General features: G+C 36.9%; 1 protein-coding gene across 1 annotated transcript; it reads right to left on the bottom strand.

Annotated features, from left to right (window-relative positions):
* Nucleotides 1-689: 689 nt before the first annotated feature.
* Nucleotides 690-23,219, bottom strand: BMS1 (BMS1 ribosome biogenesis factor). Its single transcript, XM_005015749.5, has 23 exons — nt 23,085-23,219; nt 22,690-22,907; nt 22,063-22,253; nt 20,437-20,516; nt 19,103-19,291; nt 18,437-18,579; nt 17,124-17,245; nt 16,272-16,468; nt 15,471-15,607; nt 14,104-14,903; nt 13,130-13,231; nt 11,833-11,990; nt 11,204-11,285; nt 10,168-10,244; nt 8,988-9,170; nt 7,185-7,373; nt 6,390-6,570; nt 5,792-5,850; nt 4,684-4,806; nt 3,546-3,693; nt 2,436-2,611; nt 1,904-2,065; nt 690-1,207 (listed from the first exon to the last, which is right to left on the bottom strand). The coding sequence occupies exons 2-23, from the start codon at nt 22,869-22,871 to the stop codon at nt 971-973; spliced, it is 3,918 nt and encodes a 1,305-aa protein (XP_005015806.4). The 5' UTR covers nt 22,872-22,907; nt 23,085-23,219; the 3' UTR covers nt 690-970.
* Between the last annotated feature and the right edge of the window lie 543 nt (nt 23,220-23,762).

Below are 23,762 nucleotides of genomic sequence, written 5' to 3' on the forward strand. Positions count from 1 at the left end.
CAAGAAATTACTGATTTTTATCTGAACCACTGCCTCTTTTGAGGATGAAGTATTAAAAATAGGTATATCACAGTAACTATTTGATGGCATATATGGTATAACAAAAATAAATTCCTCTGCTCTCCCAAATAATGATTGTTCAAAGCCTATCATGCTGAAAAAGATTTCAACCATCAGTTAATTTAACAGAATTGAAACTACCTGCTACTACTTCACTCATCTTAAGAAAGTTTAACTCCACACCATCAAACTAAGCTGGCCAGATATAAGACATTCCCAAAGGAAGAAAATTACACCGTCTGTGCCTACCTCACAGAAAATCACCCAGTAGTTACTAGCATTCAGAAAGTATCTAACACTGCTTGGCCAGAAAGTTGTACTTACTGAGGGGTCTACTGGCAGTCTCAGCATGCCAAAACAGCTCAAGTAACAGAAGATCTGGATGAAGCTCTGTTCAAAGTATTTATTTTTTTACTGGCATTTGCTAGTACAAAGCTAGAGAACACAAAACTCATGACCACTAACAGGTGATCTTCATGCCTTTTAGCGGAAGACTTGCCAACAAAAAAATTGAGGCAACAACCCACAGTACTGCCAATACAGAAACACATTCAGAGACATCTATTGGAGTTCCTTCTTTCACAGAAGTCTACTAGAACTAAGACGAAAACACAAAGAATACACAGTAATTGGCAATAAAATACTTTATTAGCTGGACAGACTTGCAGCATGGATAGAAATATACGGAAATAGAAAGTCCTCCAGGATATAATGTAGAAAAATCACAATCCTTACTTCTACATCTTATTTACATACATTTGCAAACGGGTTCAATACATTGAAGGAGGTCATATTTGCATATTTTCCTGTCTTAATAGCACATTTAGTGTAGTCCAATACATTTGTTTCTTCAATAGAAAATTGCATGACTACCGTATTATTCCCATTTGCCCTGAACTCTGATAAAGTTTTACACATCCTTCTCTCCCTCACTAGATCCTTTCAAGCTTGACTTCTGCATTTTTTTCTCCCTTTGTCCCAGTATTCGATAAATTTTCTTCTTAGCCTCCTTTTGCCTCTTGAATTTTTGTTCCTCCTCCTTCTGCTTAACTTTAAGATATTCTTTAACCTGCTGTCGATGTTTCACTCTGGCTTTCTTTATCTTGTAATTATTCACTGTACTCAAGGCGTTGAGTAAGGCCGATATCTAAAACAGAAAAAAAAAAAAAAAGAATTGAAAGTTCAGTTTTGGAGCAAGAAACAGTTGAACTGCAGCTGACAACCATATAATGAATCATAGATTCAGGGCAAATTCCTAACAATTTTTGCATCTGTTCCCTAATGTCTAAAGTGGTTTAATTTAATCCATCTTGTTGGGAAGTTAAACAACGACTTAATTTTTGTGTACTCTGATTTTGGTTTGATACTATTTACAAGACTGTGCTTAACTGCTACTATCAAACACAAACTGAAGTTCAGATCTTCTTGCTTGAAAGCACTCTGCAATTCTCAATTTTTGAAGTATTTGCTTCAAGTCCCATCTTGGTTAATAATACATAATAATGACGAGACAAATAAAAGACTGCAACTATCAGTTTAAGTCACCCCAATGAGAGCACTATATCCAACCGAAATACCTTGAAAATACTATGACAAAGACAGAAGTCATATTCAAGTTTCAGGTGACCTACAAGCTTAATAAGAAGACATTATCCACTCAGAGCCATTTCTATTTATGTACCATGTGACAAACAAAGAAAAATCGCAGTGGTACTTTTTCAGTAGGAGCATACATTATCTTTAGCACTAGCAATACATTCAAATGTGAAAACAATAGTTAGAAATGGTTTAAGCAACAGATTTACCAGTAGGGAATCCTTGTTTCAGAATAAGTGATAATTACCTTCTTTTCATGAGGCTCCCTGATAACAGCTGGTCTCCACTGGTCTTTTGGAGTCTTGCCTTTCTTCTCAAGGTTCTTAGGCTTGTTCTTAAATGGCAGTGCTTTCTGCAGTGCTTTAGGAATGTGGAGCTTATTGAAATGCCTTTTCTCCCTCACGATAGGCTAGAAGAATGCATATAGAACATATATAAGATGCATGACCCTAAGAAGCTTTCATTGTATTTTCCAACATTTAGGGGAAAAAAAAGGAAAAAAGTTCTCCACACCCTAGCACCAAACTGTGAATGAAAACTTCACTATCCAGATTACTTCATAAACTCTCATTGATCCAAAACAACTTGTTTTCCACTGCTTCACTTCTCTCTCATGCCAGGAAATACTGTGTCCTGTGCATTAAAATATTAAATCACATATTCTTACATATGCATATATGTGTTTACCCTGGGCTTAGTCGTCTGCACAGCTCTAAGCCAGAGTGCAGATTAGACTGTCATCACTGACTTAAAAAAAAAAATAAATGTATTAAATATACCTTATAGAGGGAATCTTTGTTTTGTTTCAATTTGATGCCTCGTTCGTGCCTCAGCTGGCCTGTTGTCTTCATTCCTCTCCAACTGTCTTTCTCACCCGCTGGCTTCAGCAAGGATGTTACAGGGTTATAAAATTTCGGGATAGAAACAGGATACCAAGTCCTCACAAAGACAATATCTGAAAGAAAATAAAAATATCACTTGGCTGTGACAACATAGTTCATCACATCCATATTTTAAGCAAATACTGTCTGAACAGAATATATAACTAACATCTAGACCACATGCTAGTATTGTATTTGGCACATATACCAAATCTCTTCAAATTTAGGCAGAAACAATGTCATTATTTGTACACCTGGATTTTGCAAAATGCCATGAAGTTATGATGACAGTATATTCCTACAGAGCAGCCAGCTGAATACCACCCTCCATATTCCTATTTAATTAACGAACTAGCGCAAGAGTTCATGTATCTATCTGTACCTGTACTATGACCGATAAAAACGATTTGCCTAACCTCTCCTTATTTTTCATTAAAGAACTAACCTGCTTCTGTTCTGTACTGTCCGTAATTTCACTGTGTTTACGACATCAGAAGTCATATAAACCTAGATAAATACAAACTCATGTTCTCAACATCACGGTGACACTCAGCAAACACAGGAGATCACTAACCCCTGTTCTCTGCTTTATTTCCCCAACACATTAGGGGGGAAAAAAAATTAACCGGTTACAATGCCACACACTGGATTTCTCAGTAAAAAAGACATCCTTCTAGTATTTGCACCACTAAATACGATTCACATTCATGGAAGAAAGCATACCACACTGTGTAAAACACTTCAAAACGCTCAGAGAAATAAATCTCCAAGACAAACCGTTTCATCTGTATACTGTAAGACTTCCAAGTACAACTGAAAGAAATCCAACATAAATGTACTTCTTTTTTTATTATTTCATTCTGCATCTCAGCAGATTTCATGCTTTGTGAATTCACGTCTCAATTATCAGATTCGAGAGACTGAGACGCTGCACTTCAATCTGTGAAGCAGGATGAAAGTCGTGTGATAACAGCCCCTTATCAATCTTACATGGAAAGTGCAACTTACCACTCATCAGCAACTTGTCTTCAAATGTTGCTCTAAAAGCACCTGCTGGAGCTCGGAGGGCCTTTTTGATCTGTCCTCGGATACCACTCACAGTACGAATTGCTGCACCTTCAAATTTAGCCACTTCCAACTGAGAGTTAAACATTCCCTAAAAGCGAGAATTACCCATCATTATTCAAGATGCTAAGTTTATTTCTGTGACCTATGTAGGCCATCCTCACAAGCACCTGATGCAGAAACAAGAAGATCCGAGTATTGTCTTTATACCACAAGTAATGACCGTACCAAAAACCTACTGAACTGACTTCAATTTACTAGAAGTAATCTCCTTGGAGTCATACGTCAGAGGCAACGTTTTTAGCATTAAATACATGCATTTAAAACTCTAAAACTGAGCACACTTGAGAGAATCTGTCCAGTTCTATTTACAAGTGATTTGCTGGAAAATAGCATACCTTAAAAGTAAAGCAAGCTGCCTCAAATTGCTAGCTGTGAGACTAATACAGCTCTGCAACACTTGCGTTTCTCCTTGCATAAACCACGGGGAAATCCAGGAAAACTCTGTGTATGCTTAATGCAAATATTTGAGTGCTTGGCTGTTAGAATCAGTCCTTAGTTGCTTAATGCCCCAAATACAAAATAACCTAATTTCTTCCTCAGAGCCCAACTAAGGAGAGCTGGAGGGTCAGTCAAAATTCACTTCTGCAACATTTTCTGCCCCAGACTTTTTCATAACTATAGTTGTAAAGTCCTAAAGTACTCCTAGAAGCCATCCTTGACCCCAGAGCTGAAATTCAGTGAGATGAAGCTGCTTGAATGACACTGTGGATTGGAGAACATTCTCCAGAGTTGTCTACCACTACAGCAAGCTAACCTTTGAGTTAGCTTGCTGTTTGAGGAAGAAAATAAACTAAAAAGAACAAAACAAAACAACAACAAATCCCACGCTGAGTGTGAGCCAGGTGACTGTTCCAGAATTCTTGTCTGGTTAACAAAAGTAATTGGTATTTGTTGGCTAGTACCTTTAGATACACTGCAATGATTATGGAGAACTTCTGCCTCGGGAAAGACAGATGAACGTAGGCCCAAGTTCCATTCCTTCCTAACACTGGTGAACAGTTTTATAGTACATACATACCTTAATAAAAGAAGTGTTCTTATAAATTTTGAATGGAAATCCAGTTAGCTTTAATTTCTTCACAACAGTTATGGATTTGTCTAAATCAAGCACAACTCCTGTGGCAGCTATCCGGAAATCAGGCTGAAACATGCAGAGATCAAAGACATGGCTGAATTGTATTTATCACATAGCAATACATATGTTTACTAAATAGTGAAGAAACAATTGCATTGATACAATTACATTGTTTTTTGGAGTTTTAGTTCAGAATTTATAACATTTACAGGAGTACCTCAGGATGACAAACACAAACTGACTTCATACAGACTAGTTAAGATACCGCTGACACACCATTCCTGCCATTCATTAATGAGATTCTCAGAGCTTCCATTCTAATTAACTTGGAAGCAACCTGGAAGTCCTTGTTGTCTGTCTGTTTTTTCTCTGTAAAACAGAATCTTGCTCAAAATCTCAAAGGAGAAGAGTTATGCACTGCTGTAAATCACTATTATGTTGTGGACACATGATGAGAATAACCTTCTAATACTTGTAACACAATGTCTGTGCAACAGGACTTATACAAGGTGTATTTAACAAAGAGATAATCACTACTCTCATCCTTATTACAACACCACTCAAGAAACTTTTCTATGCTGTCTGTAAACAGTGATCTCTTTACGGGCAACATATGCAAAAAAAGATCAATACTGCTTATTTACAAGAACTCAAATACCCATAAAAACCCTACTGAAATACAGAAAAATCACATCAAGGACAAACTTTTTCAACAGAAATATCACAATCTCATAATTTAAAAAGGTTTTAGAAATTATCTAAATACTGAGGACCTGAAAAACAAGTAGGCATAAATCCTTCCGTGGAAAATAGTGTAACTGTGTTTATCATTTTCAGTATAGCAGATAAAAATCGTTGTAGGAAAAAAAAGCCTCAATCTAGGTTCCTATCTAATTACCATACATCTTTTAAAAGATGAGTCCACCCATCTGCTAAGGTCCTACACTATCACTGTTTTACAATATGGAAACCTTCTTCCCTGAACCCATTTATTATTAAGATATAAATCCTATGAAAAGCAGTAGTTGACACTTTGTTGTAACAAACCTACCGTTGTGCCACTGACAGACTGAACCGCCAAAAATCCTGTCCCCTGAGGAGTGATGGGCCCTACAAGAAAATTAAATAAAAAAGCATGAAGAGCTACATTATACAACATATAGCTTCTATGTAAAGCTCAAAAAGCTTAGGAACACCTGAATAATCTCAACAAATAAAACCAAGGACAGGTTAAATAAAATATTCAATCCATTACTCAGATAACTAGCCCCACTAAAGTTAAAGCAATTATTTGTGCACAAATTTAGCTACGTATGGAAGCATTTGTATGTTGGGCCCATACATGTGCAACTGCTCACCTTCCCTCTGCACACAGCCAAACAAATCAGGTTCCTCCTTAATACAATAACACCAAGCAGAATGCTCACAATAGAATTAAAAGCCAAATAATCCACCTCACTACCTTCTCTTTCAGCAACTGCCTGCTTTACTGTATCATTTTTTGTTATTTTATATTCCACAGGGAACACAACTTCTTAAAGATCTTTCATCCCCAAAGTTCCCAGCTGTGTTTCCTTATAATCTTTACAACATTCTCAAGCTTTACAGAATACAAGTAACTCAAGACAGTAGCTCCATAATGCCCTCACCCCAAAAAGTTGCTCCACAATGCATATGTTGCGGTGTGTACTTTAGAAGTCTGTGACGCCCATTGTGATCTTCAATGTAGAACATTGGGATAGTCTGAAATCGCCTCCACCCTAATGACAGAATTAAAGGATCACGTGTCTTAAGAATCTTCTTATACCATCGGTGCTTCTTCAGGCGCAGCTAATTAGAAGAAAAGATAAGCAATGTTATAACAAGATAATCACACTAATTTGGAAATTCAAGCCTTTACTTTCAGGAATGATTGAAAGCAGCTTCCATCTACACTAGAATTTTCTTCCTCAGAAAGCTTTTATCCTTAAACACTCTCATTAACGTTAGGTTGACTGGAAAGAAAGCTAATCAGCATTTCACTTACTTCAAAATCACGTTTGCATTACAACAAACAAACAAAATATATATATACACATATAACTAGTAACTTTTCTCTAGCCACCTCTTGATAGAACATGAACCTTAGAGTACAATTCATGCTTGTGATTTAGCAATCACTATTACAGTGTACCTTAGTCCTGAGACGTATCTGCAGAACCCTATTAGGAACATTAAATAACAGTAACATTTTTCTACCAGTTATCTATCTAAGCCTGTGAAACTCCAGCATCTGCTATCATAGAGTTAATTGTATCAAAAACAATTCCATTATTCAAGAGAGAAAAACAAATACTTCTGTCTGATTGCTATGTCCTCAAGAAACAGAAAATAAAAAGCAACTCCAAACACAATAAAGCACATCTGTACTGAAAGAAAATGCACTCACAGCTTTGGCTACATACCTGTACATATCCGACATTTCCTTCACTGTTGCCTAAACCTCCCAGGATAATAGGATAATGAGGGTCAAAATTCAGGACAAATTCACATGGGACATTCTCAATCTCTATTCGAACATACATCCCAGGCCGAAAGCCCTCATACTGCACTCTGGTCTCATCATCTTGATCTTCAAATTCAGCTCGATTAAGCTATGTGTCAAAGAGAAAGTCACCATGTGTTTTACAAAACTCAAGTATTAACAACTTGTTCATGAGGTGCTGGTTCTATTTAAAACATGCTAAGATTTATATAAATCTCTCCTGAAAGATCGAATAGGTTTTGTGACTTTTTATTCAGAACCATGAATCCTCTCTGCCACCATGAGATCCTTCCAATTTGAAATCCCAAGTGGGCCTGTTAGTCTACTTGAAAGACAGTGCCCAAGAGAAGCAAATGGCTGAGCCACTTCTGATACACGTTTCATAAGGGTGACTTTGGATTTTAAAGGTACAACTGTCAAAAGCACATTTTTGATTTAGGAACCCAATTACCTTTTAAACATAACATCCTGATCTGTAGGTGCCACTTATAAGGGGACAGGGCTCGTATCTTACTCAGCAGTTTAAAAATACTTCAGTGTCCTCAGACACTCTGTATCCTCAAATGTGTCTTTTAAAGCTCTTCTGTGCCATATAAATGCAGATATTGTGTAAATATTTAACAAGATATCCTTGTGAATAAGAAAAGCTTTACCATCCTACTTGAGCTCCTGATGTTCAGTGATCTTACAATGTAAGATGCCATGTTCAAGCAAACTAATTACCACTTTCATTTTTCAAGGTACTAAGATAAGGCACAAATCTTGTGGCTCAAGTTTTTTTTTGGTTGTTTGTTTTTTGTTTTATTTTTTTGAAGAAGTCTTCACACATCCCCAGTTTGAGATATTTGCCCTTCCATCCTGCAGTAGGAGCACAGCCAACTGCAGGTATGTATTTCTTAAAAAGACCTCTAATGAAACAATTGTAAATTATTTCATGTAATTTTACTGGAATTACTTATTAACACTTTAAGTGTTCTTAGTAAGTATGTCAGTATACCACAATTTATGACACAGGCTAATACAACAGGGTAACACTTAGTTTAACGACTATCTGGGGCAAGATTTTATCAGGAGGGAAGACAGTGAAATTATTGGGAATGTAACACAATGTTCTTCCAAGCCAGCCAAAGAAATAAGCCACTTTTAAGTTCAAAGGATTTTATCTAGAAACAAGGCCTGGAACAAAATCAGTACCAAATTATGAATAGTTCCCCTCAAAACTCCTGAGCATCATCATCAACAATTTTTCTCAAAATAGCTTGACAGTTTGATGAGAAGACTACCATGCAAAACTTACTCATCTATTTTTAACACCGCAAAAAACACACCAAAACAATACCAGGCAAATATTTGATGCAAGTTAATATGACAAGGATTTTTACTTCCTTCCACATAAAAAGCTTCTTCTGGGGAGAGAAGGGCATCAGGACTCCTTCTCTCTTGTTTTTGTCATTGTTTGGTTTATTTTTTAAGACTTGCCATGCTAGTTCCACTACTAAGTAACAAATGGATTATCGTTAAAAACTTCTAAATACGTCAATATATGTCATGTAAACTTCATCTATTCAGCGATTTAAAATAGAGTTAACTAAATAACTCAATTTAAATTGAACTTCCATTTGTTTGGTTTGTCATGTGTGTCTCCAGCAAAGACCTTCAGGCAAACTGTGCGGCATTTCTGAAAACATACAGTCAGATAAATTGACAAGTTAACAGCTTGTACCTGGGCCTGTTTGTGCATTTCTTCTTTAAGATCATCAAAGTACGTGGCATCCCCTTCATCATACTCTGCATCAAACATTTCTTTCAGTTTCCGTTTCTTGTCCAGCCGCTCCTTTTTCTTTTCCTCTTCCTCAGCTTCTGGTTTGGTCTTTTTTCCATCATTGCCCTCTTCCTCATTTTCAGACTGATCAAAGGTAAGTTAGCAAACATGCAAAAGTGTTAACTGAAAACAAGCCATTCTGATCAACATTTTAGTACATATTAAGAAATATTTTTTCATAATGCAAGTGATTGCATTGACTTATTTGTTTCTACCTAAAATGGAAGTATTTTCTAAGTTACTCATAAAAGAATATGTGACTTTGGTTATGACCAAAACATTCTATAATCTTATCATATCCCTTTTCACTAAAAGGGTTCTTGACTTCACATTTATTTTAATGTTGGGGAAGAGACCCTAAAATAGGCCTATTATGCTGCATCTAAAACAAGCACACGTAGTAGAAGAGGAAAAAACCTGTTGATAACATTGAGTAGTACTGCTCTGAGGGAAGCACTCTAGAGGCCAGAGAGGAATAAGCTTGTTCACAAACCATTTGAACGCAGTCAAAATGATGATGTTACCCTTAATTTTATACCAACTGTAAAGACATCAAGTTGTTCAGTCTAAAAATTTTTTCATTTTTAATCTATATCATCACAGATGACTACAGCTCTGTTCTTGGGAGACATCCAAGCCACAGCAGCAAAGTGCTTCCACCATCCCCTTTTATACAGATGTAAGGAATCTAAGTTTCCATTATTTGTTGTGTTTAAACAGAGCTCTATAATCTTCCACATCAGATGACAGAGTATCAACAGTTGTGATAACACTTGCTTTTAAAGTATTTCTCTTATAACTTCACATCCTCCAACTCTTGATTAAGCCTGACATCTACTGTTAAATAGTGAGATGACTTAATTAATCTACTCAATTAATTTTAAACAACAACTATGGTAGAATCTAAAAATATGTGTTTTTTTTTTATAGGTTCCAGAGTCATGTATGTTTTCTTCCTTGCTCCTATTCATTTATTTCAAGTCACAAAAATGAAGTGTATTGTATGGGTTTCCTACTTGTTGATCAGCAACTCACATATACATATATACATTGCTCCAGAATACACAAACACGGGTCATACCTCATCTTTTTCAGCAGCAGACTTTCCTTTGTGCACAACACCTGTTTCAAGATCTTCAAAATCTCCATACAGCTCTTCTGCAACAAGAAACAACCATGACATCTGACATCTAACCTGTCATACTGTCCCATAGAATTTCTCACACTTCCAGTGTTATCCTTAGAATTATTTTGTAGATTAGTTTCAGCCCAAACGTATTTACTTCCTATCAACTTTTAGAAATATGTTCTGTCTTTCCTATTCTCTATATTCTCAGCTGAACTCCACTGGATACTCCTTTTACCTTTTGATACTTATATTTTATGTTCAAATACATAAATAAAGCTTAATCATTCTAAATGAACACAGATGCTGCCTCACAAAATTCACTTCATGTAACAGGAATGCTCTTAGTTAATACTCCAATGACTCAAGGCACCTAGCAGAGCAATTGAGCTTCTTTATTAAAATAGATAAATACATATAGCAGACAATTTTTAGGTTTAAAAAACTCCTAAAACTGTCAAACCTCAATCTGCAGAAACAGCATAGACATATCACTTAAGTTTTTTAATTTTTTCCAAACATTTATAAAACCACAAACAAAAAATAACCTTAAAAAAAATCTCAAGATAGATCTCACTTCTGAACCAAATGCAAGTGATCGGTTTGTCTTTCCATAAAAGAGAATTTCTGTTTATTTCCACCTAGACTATCCAAAGCAATAAAATGTAGATAACTAGTAACTAAATTAATATAAACAATGCGAAGTTAGTATGATCGAGTGTTAAATAAGGACCTAATTTCCTTATTTAAAATATGCAGCCTTTTTCAGAGAGCAAATTTTCAACATGTGCTACTTGCACATTTTTACGGCAACATGGAAATATATTCACATCTGTAGAATACTTTTTATTACAGTTTGAAGAAAATTTCAACATACAACTAGTGCAAAACGTTCTAAATGCATAACTATGTCATAACTCTTTTTTTTTTTTTTTTTTTTTTTAAAACAACTCCTTTATCCATTAGCCATTTTTAGAAGTCTTACACATACCATCTTCCTCCAACAACTTTGCAGCATCTTTATCATCTTCCCACTTTCCTGTAACAAAGCAGTCTTTAATACTGCTCATAACCTGCAAAATAGGAGTTGATAACAGGCTTTAACTATACAGGTCAACAACACAAAGGTTTTCTAATTCAGTTGCCTCTCCCCAACCATCTTCCCAGCTTAGAGATCATCTGATATTCTCACACACAGTTTCACATCAAGACATCATTACCAAAACTACATAATGCTTCAGCTGAAAGCAGGAATGACAAACCACCTCAAATCTCGCCCAAATGTCTTTACACATCATATTTTCACTCATGATTCCCCTGTCATTTTTTTTTTGTCTGTTTCTTACATAAACAGAAAACTGCGATACATCAGATAATCGAGAAGCAAGCATTAAACTATCTTATCTACCTAGTTTTCTATTCAAGTGAGAACAGACCTTGAATCCTGTTAGCCAGTAAATACATCTAATGACTTAAGTAGCAAAATATATGACACTCATTGTCCCTTGCATAGGTTTGTTTCAACGCCACTCCTCCACTACAATTCAGTAGTGCTTTTGAAGACATACCCAAGACATAACCATTATATGATTTGCAAAAACAATTATGTAAGTGCATTACCTCTTCTAAGTCCCAGTCCTGAGGCTTTTCTATCAGAAACTTGGAGCAGTCAAGAGCATTAGCCTTCTCTTTGGATTCTCTGTCTGGACGTCTGACTTGAAACAAACCTCCAAGTTCATCACCTGCATCCTCACTTTCATGTTCGTTGTCCTCAATCACTACATGAAACATACAGACAGTTGATTACATCCTCCACAGTACATGGATTACTTTCATCAACCACCTCTTTTCTACCTCGTTTCACAACACTTGCAGTAGTTTGAGGAAAAAGAGAAAGATGCAAGCTAAAAGCACCTTATATCAAAAATATCAAAGACTGAAGAAAAAGTCATGGTTCTGATCCAGTGTAAGGGTTGAACTAATACATAAAAAAGGAACACGTCAGGTAAGCAACAGCCAGGAAGATAACTATATGCTGTGACCATACTTGGCTTCAGTTGTGCAGTTGTTCTGTATTGAAACACAATTTACTTCACAAATTCCATGTACTTACTTGAACAACCTGAGATCTAGTTCTATTTGCGTAACAGGAATTATCGCCACCAATAATGCCCCATAAGTAAACAGTGTTCTCTCAATAATGTGGCTAGAAACAATATCAAAATGATCTGGCAGTAAAAGCAACACTAAACTAGTGTTTAAGTCAAGAATATTGAACTTGAAAATCTGTATGTCTTTACATTCCTGCACTGTGAGAGGTTTATAGAAGCCAAATTCTTACTGCATTCTACTTTATACATTCAGACAACTCCTGGCAAAGTTGTGAATTACATAGGACAAATTATATAAAAATTATTTTATCTTCTTTTTAAGTCAGCTGGCTTACATACTGCTTTTCCTTGACAAACAGCCTTAACTCAGACATGATAATACTAAGATATGTCTAAAAGAACAGATATTCCACTCTCCATCACTGTGAGACAGAAATTACTAAAAACAGCCAATGAAAAGACACTCCTTTATGAAAGGCATCAATCACCATAATGGATCTGTGTAATAACTACTATACAATTATAGAAGCGACTAAATTTTGATGCCTTGGGGAAAATAGTTATTCTGTAAAACATGAGTAACAACCGAGTAGCCTGCCAAATGAGCTCAAAATGTTTTTATTGGAAAAGTAAAAACTGTTTTTATTAAAATTATCAGTGAAAATTAGTATTGGCAATTAAGAAACTCAATTAACTCCTCTCAAGCCTCCCTCTAAAAGTGCTCCAAGATTTAGACTCATGAACTGGGTAGCAGCTAAAAGCCTAGTATATATTAAGATCGTACAAGTTTCCAGACAAATCTGTACCTGTTCCATATACAAGTTTACGAAGATTAGGGGTTGACTGTTGCTGTCTTAGAAAGGCCTGAGCTGCCTTCTGTGTGAGGTCCTCTTTCCACTTCAGTGCACCTGAAAAGGAAAAAAAGCACATTCCATCCCCAGAAAATGGCAAATCTTAGGAACTACATAAATAATTTAAATAAGGACATGGCCTCCCCAGGCTTAAGAAATGTAAAAACAACAAACAGTTTATCTTTTTTTTTTTTTTCATACTTCATATATACACAGAAACTTAAGTTGTGGCTAACAGGTTTTATCTCCTCTTTTTTTTTTTTCTCCTGATTAATGCCAATTGTAGAAGGACAAGAGCGTTAAGAGATTATTAGCAATAATAACAAATTTGACTACTTTCACAATGATACTTTTCCTGTCCAAAGTGTCACAGAACAGTTGAGGCTGGAAGGGACCTCTGAAGTTATCTTGTCCAGCCTCCCTACTCAAGTAGGGTCATGTAGAGCAGGTTACCCAGGACCACCCAAACAGCTTTTAAGTATCTCTGAGAAAGGAGATTCCGCAGCCTCTGCAGAAACGTGTTATGTTGCCTCGGGGCAACATATTCAAATGCTCAGGTCAATGGTTAAAACATTTTAGTAATATTCCCCCAAGAATGGTTTATTCTTTCTAAGTGTAACAGAGCATCTTAATTTATTTTACATACATATCCAGGAAGATTAAAGATAAGAAGAAACATATAAGCACTGAATTTTATAAAATTAATCACCTCCATTTTTGAGCAAGGAAACCTGAGACCTGCTTCCTACACTACAAATCAAAGGCTTAACAAATAATCTGAGGTTTCCAAACTTGAAGTTGGCCACTCAACACAATGCTGCCCCTACAATACATGTAATATTTACTCATTACAATATTCTTTACCAGTGAACCCAATAAAAACATCCGCAAAACAGCTGCATTAGAAAAATTTAACATGCAGAGTCTACCTGCAGTGTCAGCTGAGAAGTCTGTTTTTTCTTCATACTCCTCCTCCTCTCTCAGTAGATTTTCAATATCATCATCATCTTCAGCTTCTACAGCTTCACGTTTATTCTGTCTAGGACTATCAGCTTTCTTTATCCAAGTTTGCTGAAATTGTTTCTGATTTGACACTTCAGCTTCTAATTCATCATGTGATTGTTCTTTATCACCTCCCTCATCAAGGGATTCAACCTCAGATTCTGATGCCTCTTCTGCTGTACAATTTCCCGAATCTGTAGTGAGCACTGTTTTCTTTTTCATACTGCGAGCTGACAGTTGCAATCTCGTTTCCCTATCTGCACTAGTTATTTCATATTTTTCAGAGTCAGCAACTCCTTTGCTTACAGCCTCAAATTCACTATCTGAGCTTTCATTCCTGTATGTCCCTTGCTCATCGTCATCATCTTCCTCCATCTCATTTTCTTCAGGTGCAGTTTCTCCTTCTTCTTCAGAACTCATCTCAAGATCGTCATCACTATCTGCAAATGCTGGAAGTTCACTCACGGATTCCTCTTTAGCCACCTCTGTTTTCAGGTGCTTAGCACTCCCAAGAGCCATCTCTTCCTCCTCATCACTTTCTTCCTCCGCATCTTCTTCATCGTCACCATCACTTCCATCCTCAGACATGGCTTCTTCTTCTTGGTCATCTTCCTCATCACTAACTGCATCAACATTTTGTTTCTTCTCTTCTTCATCAAATAATGCCTTCCGACGTACTCTTCCAGTCTTTGGATCAATCTGCCTCTCTTCTTTTGGCATCACAAACCTGTGTTTTCAAAGATCACATTTAGGAGAAAGAGAGTTAAGTGCAAGTAAATTTTAGTGAAACAATTTAGCTTCGTGTTAATATTTTAAAGCCTTTCTGTAGGAGGAATATCAAAAACAGAGAGAGGTTATAGAAAACACTAGAAAGGCAACAGACTTAATTTAAGTGTGGTAAACCTCTTAGTTCAAGAATACACGCTACATTATAGGCCTACGGAATTCTAAGAAATTTCTCAATTTTCCATTGAAAGAAAATGGGTTATACAAGGAATTTCACTGAAGATTATAACTACCGTTCTCCAAAGCTCTGACGAAAAGCACAGTTAAACTTCTTAACACCATATCAGCAAGGAATTTCTGGATGGCAGAATTATACTGGTTGCAAAACTTTAACACCAATTGTTTCTCAAAATACATACTTGGTATGAGAAGTCTTAGAAGACAAAGAAATAGGCAATGAGCCATTCTACTAATTGTGCTCTATTAAGAATTTTTCATAAGTTAAAACCTAAAACCAGAGACTCTTTAAAGTTCAAACACTACATAATGTTCAAAATTCAAAACTTACTCTTGTCCCACATCTTCTGAACCTAATGGTCTAGAGTCCATGAAGAGAGAAACCTTGCTTGATGCCATCTTAACATCAATGGCTGAATGAGTGGAGATGAGGCTCTGAACTAGTTCATGATTTGGTCTCACATCCTCCTGGTAAACAAACATTTTTTTACATTTAAATTAGGATGAATAAATAAACAACTAAGTCATTCATCTGCCTAAAACAGTAGAAATATTCATTTGTAAAGAAAAAAATTCTGAAGTATTTTCAATACACATTTTCTCAGCATAGCAAGGTCTCACCTCTTCAACAAATGCATGTAGTATTAACACATGAAAACTGAAAGATGGCCTCCTTCACAGTATGTAACCACTACAGTAAATATAAGCAATCTTACGTACTATCGACCTTCAGCAGAATACAGAGGATAACAGCTAAAGTCAATTGTTTCATATGCAAAATACGTCACCTCTCCCTTTGACCAGTCAAATCCTGTAAGTGCTTTCCTGCAAGTATCCTATTTTACAAAGCAAGAATAATAATATCCCAGCACCAGGAGCTTCCATAAGTCTTAAGTCAATGCTTTGAAAGTTTCCAAGACTAACTTCAATTACTTATTAGTAATTGATCTTTCAAATGTTTTGCACAACATTTTACAAAGAAAAATCACTAGATCAGAAAAAGAAGTTAACCAACATATAGGGATTTTTTTTTCTTTTTAATAAGCTTATTATTAAGCACTTCATTTTGACTCTAAAGGTGAAAACTACATTCTGTAAGAGAGGGGAATTCATATCAACAACATTCCTTTACCTCTTTGTTTTCATGAGCATGGCTTCCACCAAGGTCAATATAAACAGCGTCCTTATCATACACGATACCCCCCACTCCTGAGAGAGGGGCGTAGATTAGCTTCTCTTTCTCACTTAATGAACGCTTCTTCTGCTGTTCAGGTAGAGCACAGGGGTCTGGTAGGAAACTCACATCACTCACAGTAAAGTCCCCTACACCTGGGGTGACAGACAACAAAGCAATAAGGCTTTCACAAAGTTTAAATTCTAAAATGTGTACAATTCATCACGAAGAGGTAAAGAAACGTAACAGCGTTCAGTAATTTTTCAACAGCAAGCTTTGTATCAAATATCTGATTCTTCTGTTTAACATTGAGTTTAGAGAAGCTTACGTTTTGTCACTAGAATACTGAAAAGCTTTGTGTTTGCCTGTTTTTAATAAGAAAATTAGTAACTCACTTTCCTCAGTAGGATTGCAAATTTAGTATTATCATATCTCCGAATTTAAGCTTTTAAATCATGCACTTAAATACTAAATTTATTCAGAGAGTATGAGAAATTTTACGTAAGCCAAATTTATTTTCACTACTAGAGCTAGTTTACACTACAAGCACCTCTTAAAGCAAAACACCGCTGATAATCTTCAGATGCTGCCAATATAATCTAACACTGTAAGAGAACCGCAGAATTAAAAGCTGAACTATTTACAAGGATGTATTTCTACAGAAATGTTATTATAAAAAAACAATTTCCAAGACCGTAGAAAGGTGAAAAAAATTACAATGTACTGTTTAAAGATGCAAATAAATTCACAATAAAAATAACATCAGCTACACAGATCAGCACAAACAGTTTTAAGAATCTGATAAATTACCTGGCATATGAATTTGGCTTTTATTTTTTAAGTGTGCTCCTCTTAAGTAGCCGTAAACTGATACCTTCCTGTCACATTTGGGATTGATTCGGACATCCTCTGGGTTTGTCAAATCTTCCATTCTACCCAACATTAAAAAAAAATAATAATAAAAATTAAGAGAATAGAACTGTGGCACCAGTAAGTCATGCTTTGCAAACTCTAAAAATCAAACTGGTATATGACAAATATCATGAAGGGAAAAAAAAAATATTAAAATAAAACCGCAAAATATTTTTGAAGTTGCATCATCATGTCCAACAACATATTTCCAGAGGACATATTGACACTTCCCTAAACATATACCTCTTGCTTAACATTTTAGTCATTATTTATATGCTTTCCATACACAAACTCCTCAAACCAATTTTGCTAGTAGAGGGAAAATGAGTTAGCACCTTAAGAATCTGAAAGATGTACTCCCTTCAGCCATGTAGTACCTTCTTTTCCTTAATAATGTCAGTGAGCAACACAAAAAATACCATATGGACTGGCAGAAGAAAAGATAGATTGATTTCAGGCAGATGAGATGGAAACTGCTTCCGCTACTGCTTTCTACACTGCACAAAGGAGGAAACAAAAACAGCCAAGGAGGGGACACTTATTCTGGCTGCAGATGAACTTAAAACCCAGCCAGAAACCAAAGTAATTTTAACAGTTAGAGTAACCTAAAACAACATGACTGAAAGCCTACAGAGTATTTCTGTCTCTTTTTCTCTGTCTTTGCTTTGTGTATCTGCATGATGCTTACCAACTTCTCTAAGATTTTTTTTCTAAAGAATTTCAGCTTTGAAAGAAACTGTTCTAGATCCTTGTAAGAGTTTAATCATAATTGTAAGCATTCTGGCAATAAAACATGAAAAGAGAGGTAATTTCTCAGGTAGGTATAGCCATCATGAAGATTGCTTTCATGTTGCACGTGAACTAATTCACCAGCCCTTGTTAAACTGCTAGAGTGCTTTTTTACTTTTCTACAGAGATTTAATATAATCATAAACAAGGAGGATCCTTTAATTACTTCTTTTCCTGGGTTTCAAAACGATTTACTATATACCAAAGGCCAGGCAACATGATCCAATGCAAGTAGAAAATGAATGGCTTAGCTCACGAATGCAAACTTAAAAGTATATTTTAATTTCCCCCAAGCCATCAAGATAATTACTAAATACCCATTACACACATAAAGCTGACTGGTTCTAATAATACATGTATGACCTTTTTAACTGCAAAGGTGTTTTCTATGCTGAGATTAAAGATCAGAGAAAAGCACACACCTGTCTGCAAGAACATACGGGTGAGAGGTTTGCCAAGTAAGAGGTCGGAATTTCATAACAGAGATAAAACGCCCCAAGTTGTGAATTTCCTGCTTTTGATATTCTCCGTGAACCATCCCAGACAGATAGAACAGCTTAGCACCCTAAACACATTAAAAAGACATAAAACCATTAAATATCATTTTAATACCTGCAAAACTGAAAAAGCCAATGGAATTCTAGTTCGTAAATTATAAATGTAAATTGCAATTTAAAATGGATTCCAAAAGATCAAATTAATTAGCTTATTTCAACATGAAAACTGCCCCCTAAATCTTAGGAAAAGACAACTGATAGTGAAAGAAAAAAACGGTCCAAAGGTTCAGTTTGTCTCCTGAATTGAACAAGAACAATCCCCCTTGAATTGAACAATCCCCCTTGCATAATACCTGTGTAACAGACATTTTCACTGGTAGAACACGTTTAATAGCTTGGGACACAGAATAATTATCCAAGTATTTCAGTAAAAAGAAGATCACGTTATCTGATATAATATCAAAATTGTCCATTTAGAGTATTATCAAAGAGATTTTAACAACGCCATAATTTTTTTTTAAGTATTGCTTTAGTCTTAATTCAGCCTAATTTAATGCACAATATACAGAAAACGAATGCTGGATGTCATACCGGATATACTTCAGTCCAGAATCTGTGCTTTAACTTCTTTTTTGTCTTCTTTAATTGTTTGTTGTTCTTGAATGTATCCAGGTGGGTAAGAATTCCCATAATTTTGGGAAAGCCATGTACCTGACAAATGTTCAGGAATTCAAATGTTTCCATCTCAAATCCAAAGCTGGCATCAATGAGCATCAGAACCTGAAAGACACAAGATCATCGTTTCACTGGAAGACCACCATGATACCTATATGAGCTAATTTCAAAGACCAAGCCATTAAAGTCATAACCTTCTTCAGAACCAAAATCTTGCAAAAGTTTTGTTATGTATTTTCATATAACCTGAAAACCAACTTGGTCTTTTTAATTACACTATGCATTTTAACCGCTTCAGAATTTAGTTCAGTTAGGAAATCAGATCAGCTTTTCCAGTCAATCAAATCTTTGCAAAGATCTCATTTGCACACTCTCTCGAATAGAACTATGAAAGAACACAGCTGCCCTATGAATACAATAATATACACTATTACACTAAGGCCCAAATAGGTATCTACTTGGCAAATTTTAAAAATGAAAAATAGAAAACCCTCCAATATTGGCAGGAGTGACATAAAATTAAGTTATCCCTCAGCTGTGGGTATCTTTGTCTTAGATTCATTAAGACCTCTAAGGCAGAGTGTTTTGGTAAAGCAAGACAAGCAAGCTTTCTTCACACACTGTAGTAACTGTTGTGCATCACTCAAATACACTGACACAAGAAAATGGCACCCCAAGTAACATGAAAACGGAAGCAAAGCCATGTTAGGTCCTCAGCAACAAAGAACTTAAAATGCATGGCAAATAATGAAAAAGGTCGGCGAGTTATTATGTAATCTCAGCCTCCTAACAATAAGCCCAAATACATTCACAGCATTATTGTGTGCATTCAGCATCTTAAACATGTCACATCTACTTTCTGACAGATTTTTGCAGATCGTTTTTAATACATTTCACTTCCTCAAGTAGAAAACGTGCAGATAGAACAGTATCTGGACTATTGTATGTACTTGAATTCAGTCAGTATTTAGCTAAGGATCTCAAGCCCTATCGGCTATGAACGCTCAATGTACACCAAATTCTACACAGATACATGGACTGTGCATTAGGTCCTCACTACGAACAGACTTAATAAATTTTACCAGAAGTTACAAAGGTGATCACATTTCACTGAAATCAACCACATAACTGCACGGCAGCCTTCAAAGACAGACATCAGATTGCATCAAAGAAACTCTTGGTACAGTCCAGTCAAAAGAAGTACTTTCAATATTTATTTTTATTAAAATGACCATCTATTGTTAACTTACCAAATCAGCAACTTTAGCCAGGTCAATCATTGTGTTAATGTCACATCCACATTCAATAATAGTTAGCCTGCGTTTTTTACCTGAAAACAAGATTAAGAAGAACCAAAAACTGAAACAGAAAGCAAATTAATTACTCCACAGCTTGCTTTTCAATTTATACTCCTTAAGTTCCTAAATAGTATCTGGGACTCACATTCTTGTCTAACATATAGACTGAACAATGTCACATCTGTCAAGTGCCTGTTAACATACGCTTTTAGTTCTGCTAAATTTTAACCTTTTAGTTTAAAATTATCAGGTTGAGTACATGGTTTCAAAGAAGTTGTCCTGCCTTTTCCAAAAACAATACTAATAGCAAAAAAGGTTGTTTTCTTTTTGTTTGTTTTTACTTTGAAGAAAACCTCTGCTTATCCTTAGTAACCCAGAGTTAGTACCAAGGATTTCATTTTACATATACTTTTTTCCTGGTAATATCAAAAGGACAAAACTACACCCTGATACAGTTAAAAAAAAAAAAAAAAAAAAAGAGTGGAGGGTAAGAAAGATTTCTTAACATGCACCTCAATTAGAAGAAAGTATCCAGAGTTAATCTGACCCGACTAACCAGAGTTGTCTAATGAAACTTTAGACAACAAGAATGACATCTTGAAATAACTATTGTCTAAAGTTACCAAATTTCAGTCCCGAGTCCCAATAGACCAACAAAGAAATCCAATTTAACACATTTTTCCCTTTTCCATATTCGTCAATTATTCCTTGCAAATACCAGATCACAGAATTACAGAATGGTTCATGTTAGAAGAGATCGCTAAAATCATCTAGTCCAGCCTTTAACCTAGTACTGACAATTCCACCACTAAACCATGCTACAGAGTTCTATATCTACATCTTTCCTGAAGTCCTCCCGGGATGGTGACTCAACCACTTCAATGGGCAGCCTGTTTCAATGCTGCACAGATTTATTAATTTAAATCTGTGGAGTCTACCTACACCAAACATGGCTGTATAGATCCAAACAAGATCTGTAAAAATTCTTTTGCTGACATGCTCCTCCTAGGACCTCAGTGACCCAACTGGTAATATGCAAGAAAAGTAAAGAAAAGAACAGGCTAGGCCAAGGGAAAATTGGGACTGAAAACTTCACAAAAAAGAAATGGAAACGACTAGGGGGTGAGGTGGAGAAACATAACTGGAAATGGCTAAGCAAATTAACTCTTGGTCTAAAAAAGAAAGGTAAACAAAAATGAGACTGTAAGACGGGGAACCTTAAAGAATGAGAAATGCATGTAGAGGCTAAGATAAAGCTAGAGAAAAACAGTTCAAGAGGGAAAAGAGAACCCAGTAGAAAATTAAAACTAGGAAAAATATTTGGGGATGGAAAAACCAGACAAAAGGCCAGAAAGAAAAAAGAGAACTGGGAACCTAGCAGGGTGGAAAGTACAAGTCTAGAAGGGCAAAAGCCCTAGTCTCACTATTCTGTTAGTGAGCATGCCTGATAACACACCCAAATGATTTCTTCAACATGACCAAAAATTATGAGAATGTGAACACATCCTAGCCCTATAAAAGCAAGACAATTAAGGAGTGTAAAATAAGCATTTCAATTTCTTGTATCTTTGTTCTCACCTGAAACAATTGTAACAGGGCCCCGGATTTCAACTAATTTTTGCCTTGTGAAGTTCTTAATGAGACATTTTATTAAAGTGCTCTTTCCAACCTTGGGAGGGCCAACAACAACCACCACCACAGGAGGTGGCTCCAAAGGAGTACGGTCAACCACAGGGATGTGATGTTTTTTAGTCTTCAAATCCTGAGTTCTGAAAATAAATTTATAACAAACAGAAAAAAAAAATACAATTCAGTAATGTTTCTTTTTGAAAGTCTTCAGCAGATGCAAAAATCCAAACATGGAGTTTCAACAGGCGCCTGGCTGCTACCGTCCATGTGGAACTCCGACAATCTGAAGAGCTACCCAGATTTTGTGCTTTCCATTTCAAGTAGCACACCTGCAGCACCTGACACAGATACAGAAAGCACTGCACAGGTGACACACGTGTAAGTTACAACACAGCCTTGGACATGGTGAAAGCTTCATGAGCACACCAGTGAGAGTTACACTGTGTGCATTTCTACTCAAAGGAGTACAGAAACCCCAGCCAACGTCCATCCAGCCGCCTAACTCAGCACGTTGTACACCGTATACATATTCCTGTTCCTTATATATACAAATATATATGTACCCCTGTTCCTTACCTGTGGAAAGTTCTGGCCATCCGCACCGCGGACTGCACCGTGAAGGCTTTGGGGTTTCTTTTCCGAGCATCCTCCTCGTCCCCTATTCCTAGCTCATTGAGGTACCGTTTCCTTTTCTTCTCCGCCTTCGGCCCGCTGTGCTTCGCACGGTGCTTCTTCTTCTCCTTCTCCTTCTCCTCCATCTCCCCGCTCGGCAGCAGCCCACTCGCAGCCGGCTCCTGTGCGCGGCGCAGGAAGCGCAGCCATTACCCCACGTGTAGCAGCGCGGCCCCCCCACCCCCCCGGCAGCGCCACGGGGCCCGCTCCAGGCGGCGGCCGCCTCCCGTCCCTCCCGTCCCGCCCGGACACCCGCGCCCACCACCGGCCCCGGGGCTCCCGGGGAGCGCGGCGCCCACCTGCCCCCTGCCTCCGCTCCCAGCGCCGCGCTGCCGCGTCCCTTCTCCCCCGAAAGCAGCGGCTGAGCCTCGCGTTCCGGGCTGCCAGCGGAGCCCTTTCGCCGTCGCACCGTGGGGTGGGCGGGGAGACGGGTAGACCTGTCGGCCTGGAGGGCAGGGGTAGACCTGTCGGCCCGGCACTTCGTTTCGGTGTTTCTCTTTAGGATTGTGTGTGTTCAGAGGGCCTTGAGTGACTGGATGAAGCGGTAGCGCTTCCACGGGACAGAAGAGCGCTCCGGTTCTTCAGGTCAAGGCAGAAAAGTTAGCCGTGGCCGTGAAGAAGTAAATTATAAATTACTGACAAAAATCAGGACTAATAGTCCAGGCTTCTTGTGTACACATTCCCTAGACAGCTTCTTCACGGAGATGGCAATTTTATTCATAAAATAACCACCTGTGTTTGTTTCATTTTATTATATTTATTTTGTTCTATAAAAAAGGGAGTTAACAGTGTATGTGTTAAAATCTCGGTACACTTGTACAAAGAAAAGGATTTGCATGTATAGTTTTCAACACCCTAGGCCTGATAATGCTTCAACACAACCGCAGAAGCCCTCCAGAGCTGTACATCCCTCCCATTAATTTCATCAGAGTATTTTTTGTGAATACAGTGGTCTTCCAGACAGCCATGGAGCTCAA

Source organism: Anas platyrhynchos, chromosome 6, assembly GCF_047663525.1.
Source record: "Anas platyrhynchos isolate ZD024472 breed Pekin duck chromosome 6, IASCAAS_PekinDuck_T2T, whole genome shotgun sequence".
Taxonomy (NCBI): domain Eukaryota; kingdom Metazoa; phylum Chordata; class Aves; order Anseriformes; family Anatidae; genus Anas; species Anas platyrhynchos.